The 26,076-nt window shown below is 42.6% G+C and overlaps 1 protein-coding gene and 2 non-coding genes across 10 annotated transcripts in view; all 3 read right to left on the reverse strand.

Annotated features, from left to right (window-relative positions):
• ep400 (E1A binding protein p400) overlaps window positions 1-26,076 on the reverse strand; it is a 34,939-nt gene that overhangs the window by 2,640 nt on the left and 6,223 nt on the right. For 2 of the 8 annotated variants that reach the window (XM_088617730.1, XM_088617725.1), the window contains 47 exons: window positions 25,250-25,659; window positions 24,553-24,852; window positions 23,512-23,697; window positions 23,241-23,381; window positions 22,891-22,969; window positions 22,558-22,616; window positions 22,395-22,452; window positions 21,976-22,065; window positions 21,299-21,400; window positions 20,767-20,960; window positions 20,413-20,590; window positions 20,188-20,324; window positions 19,906-20,075; window positions 19,463-19,637; window positions 18,608-18,744; window positions 18,323-18,509; window positions 17,802-17,971; window positions 17,221-17,381; window positions 16,469-16,774; window positions 14,946-15,122; window positions 14,347-14,511; window positions 12,979-13,070; window positions 11,538-11,836; window positions 11,250-11,452; window positions 10,690-10,859; window positions 10,057-10,253; window positions 9,792-9,903; window positions 8,932-9,207; window positions 8,722-8,811; window positions 8,340-8,474; window positions 7,559-7,603; window positions 7,306-7,459; window positions 6,595-6,830; window positions 6,096-6,269; window positions 5,821-5,868; window positions 5,546-5,682; window positions 5,003-5,059; window positions 4,840-4,918; window positions 4,217-4,441; window positions 3,894-3,942; window positions 3,684-3,793; window positions 3,364-3,556; window positions 3,078-3,193; window positions 2,586-2,798; window positions 1,127-1,280; window positions 610-782; window positions 25-192 (listed from right to left, as the gene is read on the reverse strand). In XM_088617730.1, the coding sequence (XP_088473856.1) occupies window positions 25-192; window positions 610-782; window positions 1,127-1,280; window positions 2,586-2,798; window positions 3,078-3,193; window positions 3,364-3,556; window positions 3,684-3,793; window positions 3,894-3,942; window positions 4,217-4,441; window positions 4,840-4,918; window positions 5,003-5,059; window positions 5,546-5,682; window positions 5,821-5,868; window positions 6,096-6,269; window positions 6,595-6,830; window positions 7,306-7,459; window positions 7,559-7,603; window positions 8,340-8,474; window positions 8,722-8,811; window positions 8,932-9,207; window positions 9,792-9,903; window positions 10,057-10,253; window positions 10,690-10,859; window positions 11,250-11,452; window positions 11,538-11,836; window positions 12,979-13,070; window positions 14,347-14,511; window positions 14,946-15,122; window positions 16,469-16,774; window positions 17,221-17,381; window positions 17,802-17,971; window positions 18,323-18,509; window positions 18,608-18,744; window positions 19,463-19,637; window positions 19,906-20,075; window positions 20,188-20,324; window positions 20,413-20,590; window positions 20,767-20,960; window positions 21,299-21,400; window positions 21,976-22,065; window positions 22,395-22,452; window positions 22,558-22,616; window positions 22,891-22,969; window positions 23,241-23,381; window positions 23,512-23,697; window positions 24,553-24,852; window positions 25,250-25,659 (7,487 nt within the window). The remainder of the gene's footprint in view (window positions 1-24; window positions 193-609; window positions 783-1,126; window positions 1,281-2,585; window positions 2,799-3,077; window positions 3,194-3,363; window positions 3,557-3,683; window positions 3,794-3,893; window positions 3,943-4,216; window positions 4,442-4,839; window positions 4,919-5,002; window positions 5,060-5,545; window positions 5,683-5,820; window positions 5,869-6,095; window positions 6,270-6,594; window positions 6,831-7,305; window positions 7,460-7,558; window positions 7,604-8,339; window positions 8,475-8,721; window positions 8,812-8,931; window positions 9,208-9,791; window positions 9,904-10,056; window positions 10,254-10,689; window positions 10,860-11,249; window positions 11,453-11,537; window positions 11,837-12,978; window positions 13,071-14,346; window positions 14,512-14,945; window positions 15,123-16,468; window positions 16,775-17,220; window positions 17,382-17,801; window positions 17,972-18,322; window positions 18,510-18,607; window positions 18,745-19,462; window positions 19,638-19,905; window positions 20,076-20,187; window positions 20,325-20,412; window positions 20,591-20,766; window positions 20,961-21,298; window positions 21,401-21,975; window positions 22,066-22,394; window positions 22,453-22,557; window positions 22,617-22,890; window positions 22,970-23,240; window positions 23,382-23,511; window positions 23,698-24,552; window positions 24,853-25,249; window positions 25,660-26,076) is intronic. The other 6 variants (XM_088617733.1, XM_088617731.1, XM_088617728.1 and 3 more) reach the window with 6 other exon arrangements.
• LOC148641668 (small nucleolar RNA SNORA49) lies at window positions 10,518-10,648 on the reverse strand. The gene has a single exon (XR_015929912.1). It is a non-coding gene; the product is annotated as a small nucleolar RNA SNORA49 (small nucleolar RNA).
• LOC148641669 (small nucleolar RNA SNORA49) lies at window positions 13,209-13,343 on the reverse strand. The gene has a single exon (XR_015929913.1). It is a non-coding gene; the product is annotated as a small nucleolar RNA SNORA49 (small nucleolar RNA).

Raw genomic sequence — 26,076 nt, forward strand, 5'->3', positions numbered from 1 at the left:
AAGGGCACACAAACAGCTGTTTACCTGCAGCTGACCCTGCACTTGCTGTGCTCCTGCTGGCTTCTGAGCCTGGGCCATAGGGGTGATATATTGGGTCTTAATAGCCGGCTGGAGCTGGGTTGTTGTGTAGGTAACTTTCTGTTGCTGCTGGGCAGGCTGCTGTGCTTGGACAGTCACTTGCTGAGTCGCCAGCTGAAACAGTAAGGCAACGGTCAGTCAGGACAGCACAAGGCTCACACCCCATAGATTCTATTATTGGAAATCAAAACGACAAAAGGTTAAGCAAAAGACCCTTCTCCAACCAGAGACCCAGAAACTGAATGTCGCTTTTAATGCACTTTGGGAATATTCGATCCAAATCCGAGAAAAAAAGATGACATTTCTTTGTGGGGAGATGAAAGATAATTTCCACTAAATTAAAAAGTTCCCAGATGCTTAATCCTCCCAGTGACTTTACAAATATAAAAAATGTCTCTGTGAATTCTGATAGCAAAAATAGCAGAGCTATTTTTATGCTTTTCCTGAAATGCAACATATCCATGCCCTCAAATGTGCCATCACTCAAGCTGAGATACTTTTAGTAACTGGATCACTGTTACAGATAATTACCTTCTGCTGTACAGTCGCCTGTCCCTGCTGAGGCTGTACTGCTTTCTGCTGTACAACGGCGGCTGCCTGAGTGGCTGCTACCTGCGGTGGTTTCTTCAGCTGCAAAATCTGCTGCATCTGCTGCACCTGCTGTACCTGCATCTGTGGGAAGGAGTGCGTCACCACCTGGCCACCTGCACCAGAAACCAAAACAGCACATCAGCAGAAAGGCCTAAGAATGTGTTTTCCCCACTATCAGAACACAGCATTTGCAAAGTTTATATTTTAACTTTAGCAGGACTTATCACTTTGATCCTAATAAAAAACACTGCACTAGGGAAACTTGTTACAGCCAGCTAGCTTAAATGTATGCATTGATAATTTAATTAAGAAAACAGAATCTTCCAAGTTCACCTGGTTTCAATCTTCTTGAAGATGTGAAAGACTGAATTTTAAACAGATATGCATTAACTGCACACAGCCGCATTAAGCGTCCTGGTCAGGTCCTTGTCGCATCCTTCTGGTTCCTACACCTCACCTGTTTTCGGCGGCTGTGCTATTGCCACACTGATCCCAGCCACGGTGACGGGCAGGGCGGTGGAAGACACGACGGTGGGCATAGGCACCACAGGCTTGGTGATGGCGACCTGCGGAGCTGATTGGGTCTGCATCTGCCCCTGAGACACGCGAGTCTGCAAGTGGAAGAAGGACACATTGAGGATGTTAGGCTGGTACATCACAGACTCCTGTGACAAATGTATTTGCATATTACATTTTCAAGGTAACAAAGGCTCTTTTTCTGAATTCAATTCAAGCTTCATTATCCTCTGGGGAAAATTTGTTTTACGACACAGTCCAATACAGCAAGGAATACAAATATTACCAACAGAGAAGATGGTACAAAAGTTTTTATAGGAGGTAAGAGTTACTTCACTTTGTTTGAGAGAGATATTGCAGCTGTGATGAAAGATTTCCCGAGTCTATTACTTTTACCCCTGGTGACAGAGAGGGGCCTCCCAGATGGGAGCAGGGCAAGTTCACAATGGAGGGGGTTAGGCACACACTCATCATGCTCTTGGCCTTCTTTACAAAACTTAGTAGAAGATATTTGAGTTGATTTGCCTCAATGACTGTATTTTGCTACTTATTTTCACTAATTTTCCCAGATGTTGCCAAGCCAATAAGAGAGACAATGTTAAAACACTTTCAATAAATTACTTTCAAGAAATACAGTGCAGAAGAGTGCAAAAATGTGTGTGAAGAATACTTGCTAATATTTTAAGATAAACAAATGAGGTCCATTATTTTACAAGGAATAGTAATGTTAATGATACTAACATTTTCCACTCTTGTGATGGCTAACGCACCGTTCATATTTTAATATATTTGTTATCCAATGTGGGTTCAAATGTGGGTCTCTGTAAGCCAGAGAAAAGTTCTATCCTGAAACCATTCTAACACAGCACCAGGGAAAACAGTACAATCTTGAAAAAGTGTCAGCAGTGTGGAACAATTATGAGCCCAGAACCTTAAGAGGCCAGTCGTGGGTTAAAACGTCAGGTGAGGCACTGCTGTTGCTGTACCCTTGAGCAGGATGCTTCACCCCGATTGCTCCAGTGAAATACCCACATGTATAAATGAGGACAGATTTAAGTCACTTTTGAGAAGTGTCAACCAAACATTATTAAGAGCAACAGTCCCTAATAATTATTTAGCAAACCTAACCCACTTGATGTTGGCATGTGGGAAGAAACTGATGTGTATATATATATAAAAAGACAAGAGCTGAATATGAATCCTAAGAGATGACAGAAGCCAGAAGCCAAACCCAGGACCCTACAGAGGACTGTGGCAGATGTGTTTATTAGAATGTCTTCAGAAAAATGCAAAGGAAATGGTATAAATCTGTTACAGAATACAGGCAGTAGGACAGAATAGAAACATTACAATTTTTCCCAAAGAGAATGATGTTTTTCGGTTCTGATCCTGGCACTCACCAGGCGGGCGACCTGCAGGTTGGCGACGGGAGTGCTGGCGAGCACTGCCCCATGCCGGGAAGTGGCAACAGCAGTGAGCTGGGGGTTTGCTTGCTGGGGCTGAGGCTGCTGCCCCGGCTGCTGGCCCTGTTGCTGAGCTGCAGCTAACGTCGCCTGTTGCTGCTGCTGCACCAGCTGCACTTTCTGCTTTTGCATCTGTGCCTTTAGCAGCTCCTGCAAACAGGCAATCATTTGAATGGGAGGAAAATCACAATAGGAGAAGCCATGGCGTTTAAAGGATACGAATTAAGAATTTCTCAGGTCTCGACAGCTGCCATACAAAATCTTTAAAAAAAGTATAAAGTAATAATAAAATAACACTACAGTTTATGTTTAATTGACTGAAAAAATAACTCATTTTTATTACACCACAGTCTAAATGTCTGCAGTCTAAATAAGGCAGTGCAGGTCCACAACAGAATCATTCCAATCATCCAAGAGGCAGGGCTGTACCTGATTTTTGGGCATGGCTTTCATCTGCGGAGAGCCGCCGAGCTGCGGTCTCATGATACTGAGTTGAGCTTGGGTGATTTGTTTTCCTGCGGGCAACTGCATTCCTGTGGCTGTGGCTAAGGACAGACGGAAAACACTGCTGAGAAATCCCTCTTCATACCACCTCACAGCAGATTGTTTCGTAAATGAAAACATTTGACATTTGGTCAGTTATGAGACTCGGTTGTGAAAAGAAAACAAAGATGAATTTCAACAGCCCCCCCACCCACCCTTTTATCAGATGTACCTTGTGTGACCAAAGCTCTTGTCTGTGTTTGGCCAGGAGTTAGAGTGGTGGGAACCACTGAGGATGCAGTTACTGGGGTTACGGTTCTGACTCCCTGGCTGGTTGCTATGGCGACCATCTCAGTGGGACCTGTAGCAGCAGGGATAGCCCTCTGTTGAGCATGTACAACTTGAGCAGCAGCACCTCCAGCTGCCTGAAAAGAAAATGAGAGGAGGTAATCACTCCATTCTGTCAGATCACTAGAAATTAAACGGCAACAATCAGTTTCCGACATCTAGAAAGCTGTGGTTTTGGAGATGCACAAATAGCTCAGGACTTACTGCCAAGGTGCCAGGTATCACTGGAGAGGTCAACCGTTTATTGACTGGCTGGAAGGTGCTTGCAGGAACCCCAGCTACTGTATTCAAAATCACATTTCCGCTCACAGCAGCTGGATAAAAACAAGAGGCAGAAAAAAACATTATTGAAGAACATCCAAAAGGACCAATCAGGAATAATTTTATAAAAATCTACTGGTAATTAGCTTCTACCTGTCTGTATACTTGTTCCAGCTGCCGCAGTCTTGATTGCCCCAGCCTGCTGAAAACATTTGCAAACTTGTTTACATTTGTGCAATGTCAAAAAAAACTTCTAGGTCTCTTAGTGAAACGTTTCAGACTCCAAGTCCGAAAGCAGGACCGAACCGTGAAAAACAGGAAGCTAGCTGCAGAGGTTTCTGGAAGTGTGGACATCACAGTGTAATCACAAAGCATGCTGGCGTCTGCTTTTGGTTCTGCACCTGTTTTACTTTAAAAGGGATTTCTAACGTGTTGCAAAACAAGACCCTCTTGCTCGGCCAGTGTGCAAGCCTCACCAGTAACGCGGTGCTGGGGACGGCGCCAGCGGTGGCCTGGGCAGCAGCCTGAGCCTGGGACACACCCGGGGGCTGGGAGGCCCCCTGTGTCTGGACCTGTGGCTGCTGAGGGGCTGGCTGTTGAGCTTGCTGGGGGGTTCCTGGCTGCTGCTGCTGCTGTTGCTGTTGTTGCTGCTGCTGCTGTTGTTGCGCCAGCTGCTGAGCTCTCTGCTGCTCTGCCAGAGCCTGCAAATCCAAACACAAAGAACCCGTGCTGAAGTAGACAGAAAATTAAACACATTTTGAATAAATACTGATGTATACAAAGTTGCATTCTAAGTAGTTTGCATTTTAAGGTGGTGATTGTATCTGATCTGATCTATTGCACAACAGCCTACACAGGTCACTTGGTTTACTTGTGTCCTATGGCAGATGAGCAAGGCTTTCTGCTTTCTGTAATACAGTAATATTGGTGCGCTAATAAGAAATTCTTGCCATCAGTACCACAAAACACACAAAAAAAAGAAAAAACGGCAGCCTGATGTAAAAACAACAATCTACCAGATAAACTAGCATGTTCCAAAAAAAAATTAAATGTTTTTTATAATATTTATAACAGTGAAAAAAACAAAAGTTGAACACACCTTCTTCTCTTTTGCAATTCTTTCGGCACGCTGTGAAGCCACTTGGATCGGAGGCAGCGGCTTATCATAGCTGATGCCACTTTTGGAATGAAAAAAAATAGTTAGCCGGATTATTTATACTTTAAGGCAAACATTTACTTTTTCTCATCAGAAAACTACCCACCTCTCTGCCAGGACTGATGCGTGTTTTGGATTCTTTTGAAATGGATTCATACCCAGTCTGGTGCAAAATAAAAATAAAAGAATAAGATTGAGTCATTTAAAAACACAACATACACAACCACATCTCCTGATTAATATTAGAAATTCATTCACCAATTTGTTTTTTAAACTTTGGGTTTTGACTGCAGAGAAATGTATGAGAAATGGGGAAGTGTGGTGGCTCTGTGGCCAAGGATCTGCGCCTGTGGCAGGAAGGTTGTCGGTTCGTATCCCGCAGGCAGAGGAATCCTACTCTGTTGGGCCCCTGAGCAAGGCCCTTAACCCCAGCTGCTCCAGGGGCGCTGTATAAATGGCTGACCCTGCGCTCTGACCCCAAGCTTTTCTCTCCCTGTCTATTTGTCTCATGGAGAGCAAGTTGGGGTCTGCTAAACGACAAATACCTAATACGAGAAATTGCATATGACCAATAAAGTTATCTTATCTAAAGAGAAAGAAGTGTCAAATTCAGATCACCCAAAGTATTCTCCAGAATTTAAATACTTACAGCGGCTTGCTAGGAGGACTTCGCTTGCTGGCTATCATTTTCATCAATTCAAACCGGCTGCTATACAGCTGTATCTGAGTAGAATTGTCGTCCTGAGTGTAAATCTGGCACGTCCGTAGTGGTCGGCTGTTTTTGGACTGCAAGAAGAGCCGAAAAAAATCAATCAGGTAAATCTCAGAACTACAGGATTTTTTCAACTTTACAGGTTAAGATAAATTGTTCAGACAAATGGCATTATACAGCACATTCTATTCATCATTAAGGAATAAACATACCTTATAAATGCTTTTTGTTTTCTTCTTCGGATTTGCTTCGTATACCAGCTGCAATAAAAAAAAAAAACAATTTAATAAGGGACTTATTTTAAACAAACAGCTATGCTCCGATTTGAAAATGACCACAGTTCAGTCTGGAGAGGTAGTAAGGTAAAAAACAAAGCCTTTCCTATGCAAGGTGACTGTATGCATCAAGCAACGCCATCCCCAAGACCTCCCACCACCACAGGAGGTGCTCCTCTGGTCCCGTCTCCAACACGAGCACAGACACTCACCTTCCCTTCCTCCCTGGGGATGATGACGTTCTCGTATCTGTTGCGGCACTGTTTGGGAGAGCGGTATATCCGGCTGCAGGAATTGACCACGTCACTGACCAAGTCCCAGTTAGGGGTGTGCGCCGGCGAGACGATGGTGAGATTCAGGGGAAGCTCCAATAGCTGCTTCACGGCCTGAGGGGAATGAAAGACACATCGTTCACTTTCCCATTGTCCTGTTCTGGCAAGCAGTTCTCATCTTGCTTAAATACAACAGTGCACAAGTAAGACTGTACATCTGTAACCTCTGGTACGTATAAGGAGCATAGAGACATTCTACATTCTACTAATTCAACAAAAATAGGATTATGGCGATGCAAGGGAAAAGAGGAAAAAAAAGAGGAACTCATAACCCATTTTTTTCCCCACTATGCACATCCAGAAAAATGAAACCTTGCTACATATGTAGCTCTTTGGTAGCCCAGTGAAAAGAAATGTTCTTGGCAAACTGTTACCCTACCTGTAACAGTGCCCAGTCCTCGCTAATGAGCCACTCGGGATTGTCCTGCCCTGCCTCCATCGTAGGCTTGACCAGGGAGGGCAGAGGTTTGGCGAAAGGAGCCTGGTGCTTGAGCGAGATGTTCTTCTTCTGGTCTTTGCCATCCCGTCGCACCTTAATCATGCTGGCCTTATCAAATAACGAGCGGGGCGGGATTACTGCCTCTCCATGACGCTGTTTCTTCTTCCTGCCTGCAGCTAGCAAATAGGAACAGCCAACACTCAAGGTGAGAGGAAACGAGATGGAGCCTCTCTCATATAACCCAGAAAGTATATCAATACTGCTTCTGAACAGACAGGATGATGATGTTCAGTTTTTTTAATGAAATAAATCCCTCAGTATGTTATAGGTTTTATTACATTTTTAACACATTTGTTCTCAGGTTTCAAAACCATTCCCTGAAATGGCATCACACCATATCTGCCCAGGTTTGCTAAAACCACGTCAGGGGTCACAGTTTCCAGCCACCTCTTATGTCATGCACAGATCTGAAGCACCAGACGCCGTCAATCCCCACTATTCATGCTTAGCTATCCAGCTCATAAAGCTGTTCTGCACATTTCAGATGTGTCAGATACAGTTTAAGAGCATACTATGCTTAGCTATTTAATGGATCTTTTTGCAAGATTTGTTTCAGATGCTCAGAAAAGTCTTATTACTCCAGCTCCTTACCGGATGGATCCATCTTCAGTCGCTTGTGTTCCTTCCTCACATAAACAGGCGGCAGCTTTGATTCTGGCATGGGAGTCGTATCATACATCAGACAGATCACAGAGTCAATGTAAACATCATTGTCATCCTGAGGAGGTGTTGGCGGGGTCCAGAGCTGCGTTCGCAGATAAAGCAAGAATTAGTTGAAACCAAAAGACAAGACTTAAAAAAAAAAAAGAGACAAATGTATTGAAAATCAAAATGACACAATTACCGGCATTATTTCTGCTTGCCCATCTGCACCTTCACAGACATATTCCTAGAAGAGAAAAAAATACAGCAGTGAATACTTAAGCTTGCAAAGGAACAATGCACTGATGCATAAACTACAAATCTCTGAGTTTCATTCTTTAAGGTCAAATAAGAGACGTTTTCCAATCTAATTAAAAACATACAAATCCAAGATGAGCTAGTTTGAAAACAGGATTGGGAAAATCACAGACACCAACAATTTGCCAAGAAAGCAGGTTTAGCAAAATGACCGGGTCATGTCACTTGTGGTCTGTGACCAGGATTTCCCAGGCTGTGGCAAGCAATGGTCATAACGCGGACAAGGATAAGGTAGGGATAGGTGGCCAGGTCTTTCATGGCTCTCTGCAAAGACAGGGACCCCAGAAGCCCCCCCCGCTTGCAGGTTTGCTGTGCTGTTGGTGCGGGACGTGCCTCTCCTCCAATCTGCACTGAACCTCAGGCACAGTGTTTGCGTTTCCTAACGTGGGAGGGTCACACCTCCATTGGTTAAGGGGGGGTAGCAAGACTTGAAAAAACAAACAACTGGAACTCCCAACAACAACAAAAACTGATTCTAAATTAAAAACAATGTCAACGTTCTCATTTCCTTCATGTGAATGAGGAGAATGCGTAATAATGAACAGAGGGCCTCTCAGTATCAAGAACATTTCTGTGCAACTTTGCCAAAAAAAGCTCGTACAATCATCATTCTTAAGAAGAACATTAAATTGTCATTTTAAAAACTGTTGTAAAGAAAAATATACCATGTTGTAGGCATCTTCTCTGGTATATGTAAACAGATCCTCTTCTTCCTCCAGCTTTAGTCTCTTCTCCTCCTCAGCCTTAAAATTCTGCTGCTGCTGCATCTCCCAGTCTCTTGCAGCAGAATTAATTTTCTCCTGAAATTGAAAGTATTACTAGCAGAGTCCTTCTGGTTCTTAAGAAGCTGCCTTCTTGAGTTAAAAATGAGAATCTACTGTTTGACAACCACTTGAAGGTCAAAGAGGTGACCTTGTAGACTAAATTTGCAGGTTGCACGGGCTCAAAATCCAGAGGATTTTAATTTAATGAATTTTAATGGACATTCAGTTTTTTTTATTAATCCTTCAATAAAATGTAAAAAAATCTATTCTGCATTTCTTTTACCTGCGCATTTCCTCCCACTCCATCAATTCCACTGGAATTCGAGCGAAGATATTCCAAATACTGCAAGGCATATTTTTCAATCGGCGTAAGCTGAAAGACAAATTCATGAATGCTGACTTAAGAGTTTTAGATCCAGACACTAAAATACATTTTTCATAATGCGTATGAGTGTAGCATGCTCTTAATTCCAACGAGTGTGTTGGTGCTTACTTGTTCCATGACAGCTGTCAGCTCCTCGAGCTGGGAGGGTTCGTCTTCATCCTGTCCCAAGTTCTCCTCGCTCGTTTCCGTTCCAGACACATCCTCCACTTTGCCTGGTGCTTGCGATTCCCCATCGTGACTGATGCTGTTCAGGGCCTGTATGTATGGACGGGCTATGCGGGGAGAAATGGTTTCCGACGGTGACGGGTCTTGGTGCAGGACAACGTACTCTTCTACTTTTTCTCCCGAACCCGACTCCACTTCAAACAGATCCTGTATCGTCCGCTAAAACGTAGAAAACACAATATGACATTCAAAGCAGCTTGTTTTAGCTGAACAAAATAAGGACACTCACATAGTTCCTGGCTGTGTAACATCTGGAAGACAAACAACTAAAGCTAAGATTGGCTAATATAAATAATCTCCTCTGCCCGCTGGTGAAGAAAAGAAAAGTAGAACACAAAGCATTACGTTTAATTGAGTGCAATCTGTGTATCTGACTACAGTTCTAAAATCTACCAACAGCAGTCCAGTGAGGTATGAGCAGAGCCTTTCTGATCAACCCATCAACAAAGCCAGAACAGTGCACCGTAGCTGCAGACATCATGGTAAATAAAGGGAACATGTGCAGCCTAAAAGAAATCTTAATACACGAAAGAAACAATGTGATTTTAATACTTCAAATAAAGCTTAGATATTATAAAGATACACAACATGCCATTGTGTATGCCCATGTGCTAGCTAAATTAGAGAATTGAGAAGAATTTAGTTCTGGCAGTACAATTTTGTTTTCTTGGCACATTTAATAAATGCAGCAGGATACCTAGATAATGAAGAGGACCGTGGAAACTTGAATTAAAATGTATTACCTGTGTTAAAAAGGCAAGAGTATAGTCAGTTCCTTGAGCAGCAACTTCTCTGATTAAATCCTTTGTTCCATTCTTCAGCAGCTTCTCCTCAATAGAGTTACCACTTTCAAGTCTGCAAGGATAAGATGAGACTGTAACCACAACTGAAGGAAAAACAACTAGGTTTACCAACAAAAAAAAAAGACTTCTTAAGTGTAACTGATGGGGTATGGAAGTTTTCAATGTCCTACAAAGCCTTCCATCACTCATGCAACTTCTTAATTACCTGTATATATGGATGTCTTTTGACCGACCAATCTTGTCACAGTATTCTTGTGTCTTTGAGTCCATGCTGGGGTTCAGATCAGTGTCATAAAACACGATGGTGTCTGCATCAAAGATACTACCCACCGCCGAACCGCAGCGGTTTGTAAGGATTGTACAAAATATCTGCTTGTTTTTGTTAAAGGTCCTCATTTGCTCCTGAGAAGAAATAAAATCCCCATATTTTGTAATGAGAACAAAGATCTGGTTTTAAAACCACACACATTAAAAAGGCATCCTTTAAATGAAACAGATGTAAACAGGGTAATAAAACAAAACTTACAAAACACTGTTGGACCAGAAAGATTTCTACACAGCACAAGACACATACCTAACACCAGTACAAAGCATTTCATAATAATTAATAATAGAATTTGTATAGAACCCTTTAATGCAATCACCTCAAAGCACTTACAATTATGCCATGTTGGCTCTCTTATAGGCCCCAGGTATAACAGTTACAGCTGGGGAGGGAAGACAGCCTAGTCCTCTATCCCCACACAATGCCAGGACACCACACAGCACTGGTAGCACCTGGAGTAAGGAGAGGGGATTCTTCGGCATGACTGTGACAAGAAAAAAAAAGGATATTTACCAGTCGATCTTCCAGGGGGGCATTCTCATCAACCCTGACATAGGTAAGCTGATGGTAATTCAGGAACATCTCCAAAATGTCCAGCATTTTAAGCATCTGAGTGAATATAAGAACACGCCGGTTCTCCGACTTCAGCTTGTGAAGCAGAATAGCCAAAGCCTCTAGCTTCCCTGAAGGAAAAAGAATAGGGAAGAATTAAATTCATGAACTGTGGAGAAGGCAAGAATCTACTGAGGCAGATATATCTCCTGCCAGCAGAGAGTTTTATTATCTCAAGTCAGACATCTGTATCAGACTAGCAATTACTGCATAAGATAGAATATGGGACCTAGACAATAAATGTAAAGTAGAAATAAGAATCTAATCAAGAGCGATTGTTCAGAAAGGGTTACATACTGCTGACCAAGGTTAATTTCTGTATGTAAAAAACAACTGAATGGGTTAGGTTCATGTCTGCAATACAAAGGCCATCTATGCCTCCAGTTCATTAAAACATTTCAAGTTTTCAACACAACCAAAACTTCGAATCAGGGAGACACATAAAAAGTTAAACATCTAACCTGAATCCATCTGCAAGAGTTGAGGATCTGGAAACTCTATGAGGTTGGTAGAAGTCAGGCGCCGCAGCTCTGTGGAGTAGGGAGCCATTGCGTGTTGAAATCTATGTCTAAACATCTTCAGGCCCAAACTATACTGAGGAGAAGGATTTGTGGAGTACAGCTGAGGAGGCTGAGCAACTGCAGGTGGAACTACGCAGAGAAATCTGATAGGAAGGCAAGAAGTTAGATCAGCAATGCAGAACAATTTTTGGAGGAACATGCATAGAAATATTAAAATGCACGCATTACCTCTTGGCCATGTCTCTTTCCTCTTCTTGCCGCTGTTCAGCTGTGATTAAAGCCTTTTGCAGGTGGGACACAACAGAAACGCATGTTTGTTGAGCCCTCATGCAACTGTCCCTTCCGATCCACCTCCAGCAGTTAGAAGACAGGGTGAGTGGTTTTGGCAGAGAGTCCACCTCAAAAACAGAGCAAGCCTCCAGCAGATCTTTGCCGTAAACGACTGATCGACTGCAACGTCTCTCATTGGCCAAGAAGAGCCTGTTCAGTCGATCTTTGGTCAGGCGGTTCTTTTCCTCAAAGGACTCCTACAAAGAAAACATACATTGCAGAAAATACTCTCCAGCTCCATGCAGGTAACTTTTCCCCATTTAAATGCCCAGGTAATCCAACTGCAATAATCAACGTATGTTTGCAGATACTTTATCACGCCTTCTCCATTAGGATAATAATTTGACAGCAGCAGACTACAAGCCTCAACATAAGGGAAGACTTGGTGATTATTATGCTCCACAGTAATGAAAAAGACAATAAAACTGTAAAGTCGTCTCCAGCCCGTCATTCCCCATGCTACCATCACAGGGCCAGGAACAATCGTTATAATACAAAACAAGACCACACCAACATGTGGATGCTACATAGTGGGTACTTGAGCAGGCGCTAGTAAATAAGATTCATCTCACAATCGTAGTCTGTGTCACTGGTAATTTGAAGTTTTACGCTATCCAACCTTTGGCTCGATTTCATTCCACTCTGCTCACCTTTCAGCCAAGACATTGCCAGCCATTTCAAATCGCAAAAACACAAATGTTAAAACTGCACGTTAAGACCTGACCAATTTAAGTAGACATGTTAAAATAAAGAGGAATAAGGGGACTTCTGGATGCAGAAGGAAGGTCTGCATACCTATGAGGAATAATCCTCCTAGGATTTACTCATACTTTAGAAGATGGAAGTGACCAACAAAAACAGTGCTTAGCTCACATCTAACAGTATAAACCTTTTGCTAGAGACAGTAGGTCACTTGACTAAGAAGGCTAGAACAATGTGCATACTGTTGTTGACTATTACGCTAAAGAATCTTTTTCTTAATGATGATCCATAATGAACAGCAACTACAAAACAAACACAAAAAACACTTTGCAAATGGAAGCACAAGCTAGATTTAGCTGTAAACGTAAACAAAGCACTGCTGCCTCATGGGGTCCTTAACCACAATGCCTTGCACACAGGCAGAAACAAACAGCTGTTCGGTGGCGCTGAATTCAAATGTTTGCAGAAGGTTCTCAGCCAAAATCGGTCACTTTCAAACTTCAAAAGTTCGGATTAGCGCAATTTAATTAGAATTCGAATAACGAATTAAAAGGCCCAAATTCTCCATGTTTGGATTAGCAAAAATTTGTATACCCAACGTTCTTATACCGGGGTATGACTGTATTCAGTTTCTTACCTGAGAAACAGCTGGTGGAGCTGCAAGGGGTTTTGTATTTGCTGCTTGGTCTCCAGAGGTTACAGCTGTGACAGCAGATTTTATTCCAGCAGCTAAAAAAACAAAGACAGGAAACAGGTGAGACAGTGCGAGAAACAAAATCGGCAGTAGCCAGCCAAGGACATGAAAAATCCTCAAGCTACATAGTAGAGAAGACTGAAGTGACCAACACAAAAAGTGCTTAGCTCACATTTGTAAGCTCACACGCCCGTTTCTAAAGGAAATTCAATCCATAGAAACGGGTATAGGAGCTTCTTTTATTCTATCCCCAGTCAATGCCAAGACACTGCACGACAACTGCAGTTCCTGGAGTAAGGAAAGGGAACATACGGTGACCACAGATTTTAAAGTAAAAAAAAATATTCTGGTAAGCTAAAGCTACAACGAATTCTAAAAACATTTAACAGCAACAAAAACAACATGAAATATATTTCAAAGCTCCACCAAGTACAACTTCTGAAAGACACTTAAAATTACCTTATGGTACTAAACAAGTAAAGGTTTATTCCTTGCTGAAGAGAGAAGAAAACAAACGTTTCGGCTGTGGAGCATTCTTCAGGCATCAGGTGTCACACAGCCGAAATGTTGTGTTTTTCTTCTCTTTTCAGCATGGAATAAACCTTTACTTGTACCCTTGCAGCCTACGCTTGCTGATGCAGCTATCTGCTTGAACTAGATATGGTACTTCGTGCAGGTCGCAAGGTTGAGCAGGAGATACGCAAGATTAAACTAATATACTGCATACGTTTCTTTGACAGCAGCATTACCATCTTGTAGCATGATCTTATCAGATCTCAGAAGCTAAGCAAGGCTGGGCCCGGTTGCCACTGGGATAACAGCAAAGAAGCAGGTGGCACCACCATCTCTGAACAAGAACTTCAAGCCAGAAATCTCTAGTGCGGTGCCCAGAGGATACTGTACTGTAGGAGGTGCGGTTCTTTGGGTGAAAGAGTAAACTAAAGTCCTGACTACTCTGGTCATTAAAGATGCCACGGGACTGATTGCAAGAATAGGGGTGTTATCCCCAAGCGTCTTGGCTAAAATCCTCTCACGGCTTGTACACTCTAGCCTTCCGACAATTGACCTTGAATTCAACTTCTGAACCAATTTGTCACTTTTCCTCCTGATCTGTTCTGCAGCTGAGCTGCTAGTGGAGAATGGCTGCCATGCATCACGCCGACAGTGGTGGTACCTCAGTGGTGTTCAAGGTCCTTCTGGGATAGAAATCCTCTACGCAGGTGCCAGCAGTTGATTCTCGTCAGTGTGCACTGGAGTTCAATGAATGTGAACAGCAGCCGATGTGCTTGCTCTTCAGTCACTTATCCTTACCTTGCCCTGTGATGGACGCAGGAGCAGAAGTGGTGGGTGGCTGGTTGGCAGGGGGAGCAGCAGGATTCTGGACTGGTGGAGTCTGGGGGACTGTCTGCATTACCACTGAGCCCTGAGGTCTCAGAAGGTGCTGGCCAGGTGCCGACACAATCTGCAGAATATTGCCTGTGCCAAATAAACCAAAGAATTGCAGAAAATTAAATAGCTACTCACTAAGATTCTGATTTTGAAAAGTACTGTGAGCACCTACAGATTCAGCCATGTTAAATCCTTTAATCGAATGTTAAACATGTTCAAAATACAGCAACCTATAAACAGCTCTGGATAAGGTTTAGAATCCAAAAACAAAGAGCATTTATAAACGTAAATGTCAAGCAAAGCCTTCTTCAAACATTTTAGCACTAGTTAATGCTCACTAGCTCAGTATTTATAACCCATTTTACCACAAACCTATAGGTAACAGTGTTACACTAATGTTGGTCACAACGCCATTAAGAGAGAATTTACACAAAGAGAACCAAGTCAAAAAATAAACTACGCAAAAATTCTAAGACTAGAAGAGAAAGTAAAGGCAGATTTTGGGACTTGCTGTACGTTACCTAGAGCACCTTGTAGCTGTAGTGGTTGCCCCGCTGTCAGCTGGCGGAGCTGGCTCTGCGATAATGTGAACTTGTTGCCCTGAAACTGCAAAGTGACTGGAGTCTCTGGCTGAGAGATCCTGTTCTGGGATCCAGTAATCGATGAAAGCTGAGCGATCTTCACAACATCTCCACCTTCAGTAGTAGGATGAAAAAAAGATAAATGGATATAAACATTTCACAGCATCCCTTGTACTTTTAGTTAGTAAGATGGTGAGGAAAGCTCTACACATGCAGAATCATAGGGTGGTTAACACAGAGAAACATCTTTTATCCATGGAAAAGAAATGACCCATCCTACCAACCCATAAAAAACAGACATGTTCACAAAAAACAGTAACCTGAAATAAACACAATTTCAATTAAGCAATTATTTGTACATTACCGCCTTTTCAAGACCGCAATGTTATTGCTGTGAAATGAAACCAAACATTCACTACAAATAAATCCTGGCTTTCAAGAATGTTTCAGCCATCCTCTGCACTGCTGTGTGGTATAAAAATGTTTAGAAGAAAATCGTTGGAATATATACCACAATTACACACGCAGCTAAATAAGGAAAGAGCTTCAATTAAAAAATCCAGACTTAAGAAGACACTTGCTCTTGAAAAGGCAGTTTGTGCATTTAAAAAGACGTGTTTCTGGGAAGTGCTTGGAGTCCAGTCCACATGCTCGCCAGTGCACGTGTAAGGGTGCCCAAGAACTGTCCACTCCTGCTGTAAGGGAGTGTCAGCTCTGGGGTTCAAACACAAACAAAAAAAGAAAAAAGCAGACGCCTTTCCCCCATTTCATCTTGCAACCGGACGGCTGGGCTGATTGTACAAGCGCATAGATTAGTACTTTATGGGAGAAACCATTTAAAATAAAAAAGGTTAGCAACAAAGTGATCCTTAGGAGAGTCCGCACAGCGAGAGACTAACATAACATGCAGATATCAGAAACAGAAAAGAAAGAAAGAGGTTGAGCAGGGATGCTGCTAACGTGCCTTTGCTTCCGAGGACTCAAGTTTTCTAAAGATACAGTAATATATTTAAAACATCCACTAATGGACCAGATATCTCTAAACAATTACAATTCTTTCAGCATTTACAGACCAAATGCCCAGGCGCAAATGGCGACGAGCAGGAAGAAACACTGCGTGATCAACAGAAGTTTCTTCTTGAGCAGGAAGTTAAAGTTGAGACCGAGGTCGATTCATTTACATAAGGATCCCAATCTATGTTACGATTAAACAAAGCAAAAAGGGTAAAAAAGGGATTGATCATTCTTTTCTTTAACCCCTTCTTATAAAAGATTTGTTTTGCTGTTAATAAAAAACATTCCTTATATCTTCAACAGGATCCATAAAATAAATCTCATTAAAAATATTTAATAATCCTGTAAGAAGCTTACCAGACAGTTTAGCAGCATCCAATACAATCACTTTTTTTAAAATTTTGTGCCAGAAGTGGGAGGAAATGTGGAAGGGAGGGGAGGCCACTTACTAGGCAATCGTGCCTGGGCCTGAGAGGTGAGTACCAGCCTCTGTGACATCAGGCTCTGCTGGATGGCATGGGTAGGGGCCTGTGCTGTGACCTGAGCTGGCCTAGAAACCTGTACAGGTGCAGGCTGGCCTAGCTGGGGCACAGCACCACTTGCAGGGCTGCTCAGAGCCTGGCTCACTGTGCCAGTCGAAGAGGATGTGCTGCCGGAGATGGAGGCCGCTGGCGTAACCGTGTGCTGTCCAGAGGCAGTGGTGACTGATGAAGCAGTGGTAGTAGTCTGGGCTTTCTGAAATGCCATCCCTGCCACTGCAAAGGACAAGGGTTGGGGTTTGCTTGCTGTTAGGTGTGCTGTGAAGTTACCCACTGTGTAAGGTTTATGTCAACGCACAAGTAGTGGTGATTTTTATTCTAGAATACACTGGAATTAGAGCAATTCCATTTCAGAAGTTTGGGAGCCAACCGCATACCACAAAATGCTGAAATGTGAATGGTCAATTTATTCAAAATGCCTATGACTGCCGATTTAAAAAAAAAAAAACTTTCATCCTTAATTTCTGAAACACTCCTTTTGACAGTCGAATGGGTTATTTTCTAACACTTCTCGTGTCCCTATCCACAAAAGGAACCACCACCAAGCTGTGCATGGCAAATATACGTTTCTGAAAAAGACCTTAGAGTATGGTACTCTGGGGGATCTCAACAGGCAGGCAGGTGAGGAGGGCTCAGAAAGCTCGTGTCTCGCTGGCTCTTACCCTGTGTGGAGGGGACAGTACTGACAGGTGATTTCCCACGGGCCTGGGCCTGCTGGGACACTGTTACTGTTGTAGTAGTAGAGGTGCGCTGGGGCTGGGACCCAGGGAGAGGAACAGCGCGTCCTTCAGGCTTCTGACCATATTGCACTGGCTGGAACAGCCTGCCAGACAAAACGTTTCAGCACAGTTAAGGTTACTTTGAAATTTTACCACTGCTCACCACTAAAACATTCACGCACCGGATCACCACTGGCCTGAACTCCATGAACTACAAACCCATTCAATGGCTACTTCTCTTTTAATATTCTGTCCCACAAATGCTCAAAAGAAACATTGGAAACAATGTTTGCGTTAATTCCACCTCAAATGTTAACTGCCCTACAACACTGCTTCTGCAACTGCTGGAAGTAGGTTATGCGAGATGCTCTTTTCAGATTGTACTGTACATTATTTGATAGCTATATAAAACATTTCACACTGCAACACTGCCTTTATACTTTACAATTTGTTTCTAGTGGAGTAAACTACAGATAGGTGTTTAATATTCGGGTTTAAACGCTCATGAATACAAGCACACGTACTTCATGGGTTTTATTTTGTAGGGCTTGGGTCTGGCCGGAGGGTCTGGGGAGTTGTAAATCTCTTCAATTAACTTGCGTGAGACCTTCAGCTTTGGCAAAGCTTCCTCGGCTTCATATTGAGTTAGTTTCTTCTCATTTCCAATCAAGTCAAATATGGACAAGTCGACAGTCTAGTGACAAGAAAACATGGTTAAAAATGGTAAAACAGTTCAATCACTATAATGCAAAAAGGGATCACTTAAAATCACAGAAAAGAGACTTTTTACAGTTATATAAATACATTGATTTCACCATTGAACTTATGCTAAGCTTCAAAGATGTAACATTTTCTAGACTGAAAGTTTTTAAATTAGTAAAAGAATAGATTTTTAACAATCACACAGGTAAAGTCAGATTTTCCTTAAGCACTTTCATATTGTATTTGTCTTATTTTACATTTACAGGGGTCAAATATGAATTCTTTAAAAAGGGCTGTCATAGGTGATAACAGATAATAACAAGGTTACAAAACCATCAAATACCTTCCAAAGACTGTGTTCGAAAGCACTCAGTACTAAGGATGGTACTGTATATTGCAGTGCCTTGGACACATAGGCTGTCTGAGTGGATCTTGGATGTATAAGATCAGGATGGTTGCAAATCCTCTGCAGCTGCATCAGCACCTGAAGAACACTGACAAAGTGACCTGTCTTCAGGGCCTCCTGGGCTCTGTGAATAGAAAAGGTCAAATAAAATTCAATCTTAAGCCAGTAATTTAAAAACAGGCAAGCGGCAAATTATTTCAACCACAAAAAACACTCCCTCACCCAGTCTGGGTCATTACATCTTCATAGAGGAGCTTCTGTCTGTTTGACAAACGGCACTTGAGAATGTGCTCGTATTTCTTTGGCAGCTGCTTTTCGACATCTCTTTTCGAACGCCGGAGAATGAAGGGCTGAATCATCTGTAGAAGGAAGCATACCACTCTTAGGACAAGTTAAAAATTAGATCTAAATAATTATTTGAACTTTGTGACTCACTCCAAAACTGAGTATCTTGGGAGGGAAAAGACCCTTCCACGATATCAAAGGTGAGCTTTTAACAAACATCGCAACACAGACACTCCAAAAGTAATCATGGTTAGAGGCATGCCAAGTGCCTCAGTCACCCAAGTGATGATCATGGGTTTAAGCTTAGGTCATGCCACTAGACGTCCCTAGTGATTTCACATCCACCAAGGATGAGATGGGATTAGTTGGCCAAGGCTCCTAATCCGTCAGTGGCGCACAACCCCGCAGGCTCCTGGGCACCTGTAGGAATGTGGTGCTGTTGATGTGGGATGTGCCTCCTCTCCAATAAGCACTAAATGTCCAGTACAGGACTGCGGTGTCTGTGATGTGTCAAAAGACGAGTGGCTCAAAGGCGACCAAGGTTGGAGTCATATAGTTTGTAGCTGCCAACCCAGACTTGGGAAAAAAACATCTGGGTATTACAAAAAAAAATAACTGGCCATTCAAAAACATATCCTATCTGTATGTAGGAAAAGCATGTTGCAAAAAACATTACGCTGATCGTATCAGGATTCTTCACATTCTAGCCTGCATCGTACATACTAATGCTCCCATATTCACTTTAAAATAACATGAAAAGTTTAGACATGTTTAATTGGGCTCTCCACACACCCTGTGCAGGCGGATGACAAGTTTGTGGCAGTACTCCTGGTTTTCATCAGTGCCTGGTTTGACAGGGAAATCCAGATAGGGTCTCGTTATACCAGGCAGCAGGAAGTGTATCATGGTCCACAGCTCTTTCAACGTGTTCTGAAGAGGTGTGTTAATAAGCAGGAGCCTCTGTTGACTGCAATGACAAACACTCCACTTAAAAGGGTTTTCTTAAATATTCTTAAAATATTTTTCTAAATGTTAATTTATAGTACCCTGTACATTTTTTACTACATTTACGCTGAGTGCTATTCTTGATCACCCCAGTCTGTTTTTATCTTACAACCAAACAGAAAACATGGCGCTTTTCCAAACAAAACAGACCTCATTAGGCACACTGGCTAGTGTGCTTTATGTGACTAGTGTTTAAATACCTACAATGAAAAACAACTTTCAAACCAAACCTTTTCAACGAAAAGACTGTATCCCAATGTTTCTCGGTCATGTTTTTAATCAATTGAACCTCATCCAGCACCAGGTGTTTCCATCTCTTTCTCAGAAAGTCCTTCTGATCCTTCAGCAGCAGTTTATAGGAGGTCAGACACACATGGAAACCGTTTGATTCTGACCATAGCTATACAGGAAAAAAAAAAACGATATCAAAAAAGGCTGAGAAATAATAAAATTCCAAAAGATGGAGATCACAAACGGCAGCTAGAATTATCAAAAAGAATCTACAAAATTACCGTTCTTTTTATTTTCCGTTCTTTTCTGTTGCCAAGATAAAGGAGAATTTTTAATCCAGGACACCAGCGTTTGAACTCCAGCTCCCAGCTCAGGATTTTACAGGTTCGCACCACAACAAGGTGGGGTCCCCAATTCCCTGCAAGAGGAGAAACATATATCTTTCTTGTGGGTTCCCATGGAATATAAAAGTGACCTTAGCAACCTCACAAGATGTGAACTCATACCTTCATGGCCAGCTAAATGTGCCAGGAAAGCCACTGTCTGCACAGTCTTGCCCAGGCCAGTCTCATCGGCCAGGATACCATTGAGTCTTTTCTTATACAGGCTCCCCAGCCAGTCAACACCAATTTGCTGATATTCTCGTAGAGATCCATGGAGCAGAAATGGTGCTGGATTCCGGACCTAGGAAACAGTTAAGTGGGTTAAAAACGCACTCTCATAAGACAAATCATGAAAAGCTGCCAAAATGTTTACGCCAACACTGCACATTAGAAACCACCCAACGGTTTACTTGGATGAATGTAAAAATCACAGTAAGCTGTAGAAAAGGGGGAGTAAAGAACGGGGAAAAGTCTTACTATTGCATTGGCTCGGGCAAGTCCTTTAGGAAGAATCAGTTCAGTGGCAGCAGCTACTTCAGTAATGTCTTTCCTTGGTTTCCCATCAGGCTGGGAGGTGGAGATTTTCTCAGCACCTCTGTACTGCTCCATGCTGAGCAGCGAGTCTATGAGGATTTCCTCTTGAGGGCCGTCTGAAGAAGCCACCTCCATCTCTGTAAAACAATTGAGAATCAGCAGAGCAACGTTTTAATTACATGACTAACTAGGCGCTTTCAGCATATAGATTATACTTTTGTAAGAGGTAATGACGATCAAATTCAAGAGAGTGTTCCCCAATTATATTAACTGCTAATGACTTAAATGTTTTTCAGGTTTCATTAACAATGAAATGGATAGAGGACAATTCAGACAGCGTCTCCCCTGTTGAGGAGAGAAGCAAAACCTAGACTATTCAAAGCTTCAAAGTGGCTCAAAGACATCCCATAACTGTATCTGCTGTGATACTCCTCTACAATGTTTGTGTGCCCAGAATATTCTTTTTTCCATGTACCTCGGTCTTCATCTTCACTCTGAGAGCTGGGACGAGGCCACTCAAAGCTCTCAGCATAGGCACCAGCGTACTGCTTCATCAGGGAGTCCAAAGGCATTTCAGCTGATAGTGGGGACAATGAAGTCAAATATCAAGTACAGAAAAACCAAAAAAAACATACTCTGGGATTAAAGGATTGGTATAGGAAAGTGTGTTGTATTTCACTATTGGATAAAACAATGCATGATCATTTCTGGCTCTTCATCTACTCAATTCTTTAGTGCTTAAATATGTCAGTTTAACATTATAGCTGAAAGCTCATAGAAGCACTGTCCTTAAGCATACACTCCCATTCCTTTTTTGCACAGTAATCACATGCTTGTTACTGTTGCTCTCAATTAAGTCTGTTCAATTAAGAAAACAGTGAGCTAATGGATCAACCAATGAAGGTGCTTGCTCAGAACACAGATTGAGCTCTATGATTTTCTTGAACTTGAATCAGAGCAATGAATGATCTCCCAAGCAACAGAACTGGTTGAAAGCCATCAGAGGCAGGATTCAGATAAAAACAGTGTACATAAAATGAAGAAACAAATATAGTTGGGGAAAAAAATCCTCCAAAGTTTGTTTTCGTTTTCTTCCCCAAAGTGAAGTGCATCTCCATTTGCAAAATGACTGCTTTTTGTACATAACCATACCTTCTTTAGCCAGCTCGGCAAGCTCAGTCTTGTGGTCTGCGGCCCCTTCAGCAGCTTCCTGCTCTTCTATAGTGCTCTCCTCATCTTCAACTTGAAGAGAAAAATTGAAAGGGGGTGTTACATCCTATGGCAATGTGCTAGAACACGGTCATGTGGCCTAAGCTGCTTTTCACTACGAGAACCTTTTTGCTCATAGAACCGCATAAATCAGAATTAACAAGACAGCATAGTAGTTCGATCCACCAGAGTTCTTGGATGTCATATTTAAAAGGACTTTAACTGTAATATCCCCTCTCCATCTCTGTCACTTAGTATTGGAAGAGTTCGTTTACTGTATTAATCTGGACCAGAAGAAGCCTGAATCCATGATCTGTGATATCTTACTTCACAGTCACCCATCCAATTGTAAAATGAGTTACCTTCGCCATCAGCAACTGCAGCACTCACTTTTCTCTTTCTTCCAGAAGGTGATAGCTGCTACAGAAAAAACAAATATACAAAAGTCAAGGCAAAAAGGTGAGTTAAGTTACAACTTTTCACTATTTGAATACCACAGAAATTCCTTCTAAAAAAGGTTCTTACCATGGTGCCGGCCCTTTCTGACTTCTCCCCTGTGTGGTGAACAGGTTTTCCATGTCGCCCTGAAGCAATATTTAAAACTTCATTAGGACTCATCAAAATGCAGTTTCACACTGCTGTTTTCTAAATTGTGAAAAACAATTAAAACCAAAATGACTGAAGTAAAAAGACACCCTGGCTGGTATTTACAGACATTTACATGAATATGCTGATAAGACAGCTCTGAACTTCATTCAAGTTCAGCAAGCCAACAACAGAATTCTTCTGAAAAATGGACTGAAGAGCTCAACGTCTGACAGGGTTCATCAACACACATGTATACTTTTGAAAAATTACCTTTGTTTTTTCCTCTCTGCAGACTAAGCGCTTTTCTTCTTTTCTCGTAGATCTCAATCTGAAGTTTGATTTCAACAACCTTGGAAAACAAAAAAAGACCACCAGCAGTCAATTCACATGTCTTACAGTAGTTGTTCGTGAATCCAGGCGAACCAATTTAATTGCCAGGATTTCTTTAAACAGAATTCTAAACCATTCTATAAAAACCATGATTAAAGAGAACACGCTCTTGACAGGCCTCGCCAATCCACTCCACCAATCCTCAAACAGAATCCCAAGAAAACAGTTATACTGCGAAGTGGGAAGAGCCGACAGGTGTGGGAATGCCCAGTGGCAACTGCAAAGCTCACCTGTTCAATATTAGACCAGAAGAACTCCACCTCCCTTGCGATCGTACATGCAATACGTCTGAGTCTCGCCTCCTCTTCCTTCTTCATCCTTTCTTCAACCTGTTTTTGTTCATCGTGGTAACGAGCACAGGTTCTGACGAGCTAAAAATGACAAGATACTCATTCCAGTCACAACCAGAATGAAAATGCCTCCTGAACTGGGAAATCGTGTGGGTCAACGGGAGGTGGAGGAAAAGTCTTAGGATCACTTCCTCTGGTACAACAGAATTACCTTCTTAGCAGCAGCCATCTTCCACCTCCTCTCCTGAGCAAAATCGGCTGCCATCCACTGCATCTCTTCCAGTAGATAATCCCACTGAGATTTGGGACGTGGGGCTTCCTGCAGTTTTGGCAGCCGGCTCAGGGACCACAGGCCCTCTTTCCGCAGTTCTGCTACCCGCTGGTGCACCTGGTTCTCCTGTAGGGGAGACATCCATTCGATGGGCACTCGGTCAAGTTTTTACTAACAAAATCTAATTACATCTTGGCAAGGGTTTAAGCATGTTAGATTTTAGCTGTAGTTTTAAATAAACTTGACACAGGACTAGAAAATCTGTCATCGGGTTTGAAGTCTTCTAAGCAAAACCTTACCCTGCTACTCTAACAGTGTGACAGGAGTGCTAGGCAACTAAGGATAAAATAGAATAACACCTTACAAGCTTGGGGGTCTGAGGTCAAAATCGATTACAGTTACAAGTAAATTCATATACTAGATTTCTTAATAAATTTGAACAAGAAGACTAATAACCATTTTACAGACTGGAGAATAGGTCTCTTTTTAAATTGTGAAAATGTCATATTATAATCTTAGGAGCAAGTGCACATAGCAAAGTCACAAAAGAGCCACAAATCTTTAACAGTGGTAGTTTACCACAACAACTTGAAGGGCAAACTGTAGTTATGGTTGCTCATGAAATCTGCCAAATTTCTCTTCCATCCATGTAATGCTAGGGTGTCAATCATATGGTTCGTGGGCTGAGTCTAGCCCATGTGGCAGGTGCAGTCAGAGTCACTGACCAGTATTCAGTCTGAACCTTTTCTAAGCATGCATAGCCCACGCCAATAGCCACACCTGATCATGCTACTGTAACATTCTCGGACACATGCACATGGACACTGTGGTTCGATACCTCCATCCAATCACACCTCTCCTCTTTGATGATATCACAGATGATCGTCACGCGTAACAAGAGCCGTCCGAAACATTCCTTTCCCAACATTAAAAGAAAGTAGCGGCAGGTGATTTCTGCAAATGCACCTTGACCTTCCTTACCAGTTTGGCTTGCTCTGCTTGCTTGTCTTGAGAGCTCTCCTGCGTTGCCGGAGTAACCCCCTGCGCCGAGACAGACATTTTAGGAAGAGAAGAGACGTTCACACCAGTCAGCTTGGTCTGGGAAACGGACGACGTGCTCAAGCCTGAGGCGGGCCTGTTCGCCAGCACTGGGTAAGTGATAGAAGGTGACGCTGTTGCTGCTAGTGTTGCTGGTGAAATTGAAGAGGTAGGTATGGCATTTGCCACAAGTCTCTGGCATGCCTGGGTTGATTCTGAAGCAGGTCGCATCAAAGTTACAGTCTATTATAAAGGGAGAAGAAAAGAGCTAAATCACAATGCAGATACACTATAAATGCATGCCAGAATTAGACAGAACTTCCAAAACATGAACATGACTCACTACTCATGACTAACAAGATGTCCACAAGCACATTCAACCTTTATGTCATCATCAAGCCAGAGAAACCATATCAGAGTTATTACTCGAGTCAGACTTAGAGACTATTTCAGAGCATCTACACATTAAAATGAACACAGCCAGGACAAATGAAAATCAAAATCAGAAAATGAAAATAAAAACATTGCACTAACACCCAAAATGCTTGAGAAAACAAAAGAACTCCAACATTTCTTAGATTGCTATTAGTAAACAAAGTGCATTTAATCAGAACAAGATGTAGGTTGACTGCAAACTTACCGTCTGACCCTGCGGTAGCAGGGGCTGAGTCTGTGGTAGCTGTTGTGTGGCCTGTATCTGAATGTGAAGCCCTGATTGTATGTGCTGCTGCAGCTGAGCCTGAAGCTGAGTCTGAGGGTTGGCGGCGATGGGCACAGGCCCCTGCTGCTGGACTTTCACCTGGGATGCGAGCTGAGCCGACTGCTGGACCTGGGCCTCCACTAAAGGCTGCTGCTGCTGTGCCAATTGCATGGTAGCAGGAAGCGTGTTCAGAGGGATGTTAGTGGGCTGCAGACGACCAGGTAACTGGGGAGGAGGAGTGTGCAGACTTGCCGCATTCTGGACGGGAGGCCCCTTGGACGGGTCATACTTCTGCTGAATCTGCTTTTGCCCAGCAATCTGAACAGCCTGAGGAGTCGGAGGCATCCCTCCTGGAAAGAGGAAATAAAAAAATAAAACCAAATTGTTCAGGATTTTCCCCCAAAGAGTCATCTGAGGGGTCACGCCAAAGAAGATCGTTCATGTGCCTACTCAAGCATTTCAGAGTATCACACAAACTGAGGAGCGCTCTTCTCTGCAATCCTCTCCCACTACTGGAACTGTGTCCTTGCTTCGGGATTAGAGAAGAGGAGACTGCAAAAAAAGGCCTAAAAGTAAAACCGAAAAGCTTTTAAAGTGCCTGGAACACGGCTTTAAGAAAGCCTGCATGCTTGGTTTTTGTTAGTCTGTATCAGCTCTTAAAAAGAAAGCACTGTTTTACAAAAGAGATACTCGGGTATTCCTGGGGAAACAATATTATTAAAAGGGAGAAAGATGCTGAAGATAAACTTAATCATGGTTATGAAAAC

The sequence above is a fragment of the Lepisosteus platostomus genome, chromosome 24, assembly GCF_059453375.1.
Source record: "Lepisosteus platostomus isolate fLepPlt1 chromosome 24, fLepPlt1.hap1, whole genome shotgun sequence".
Lineage (NCBI taxonomy): Eukaryota > Metazoa > Chordata > Actinopteri > Semionotiformes > Lepisosteidae > Lepisosteus > Lepisosteus platostomus.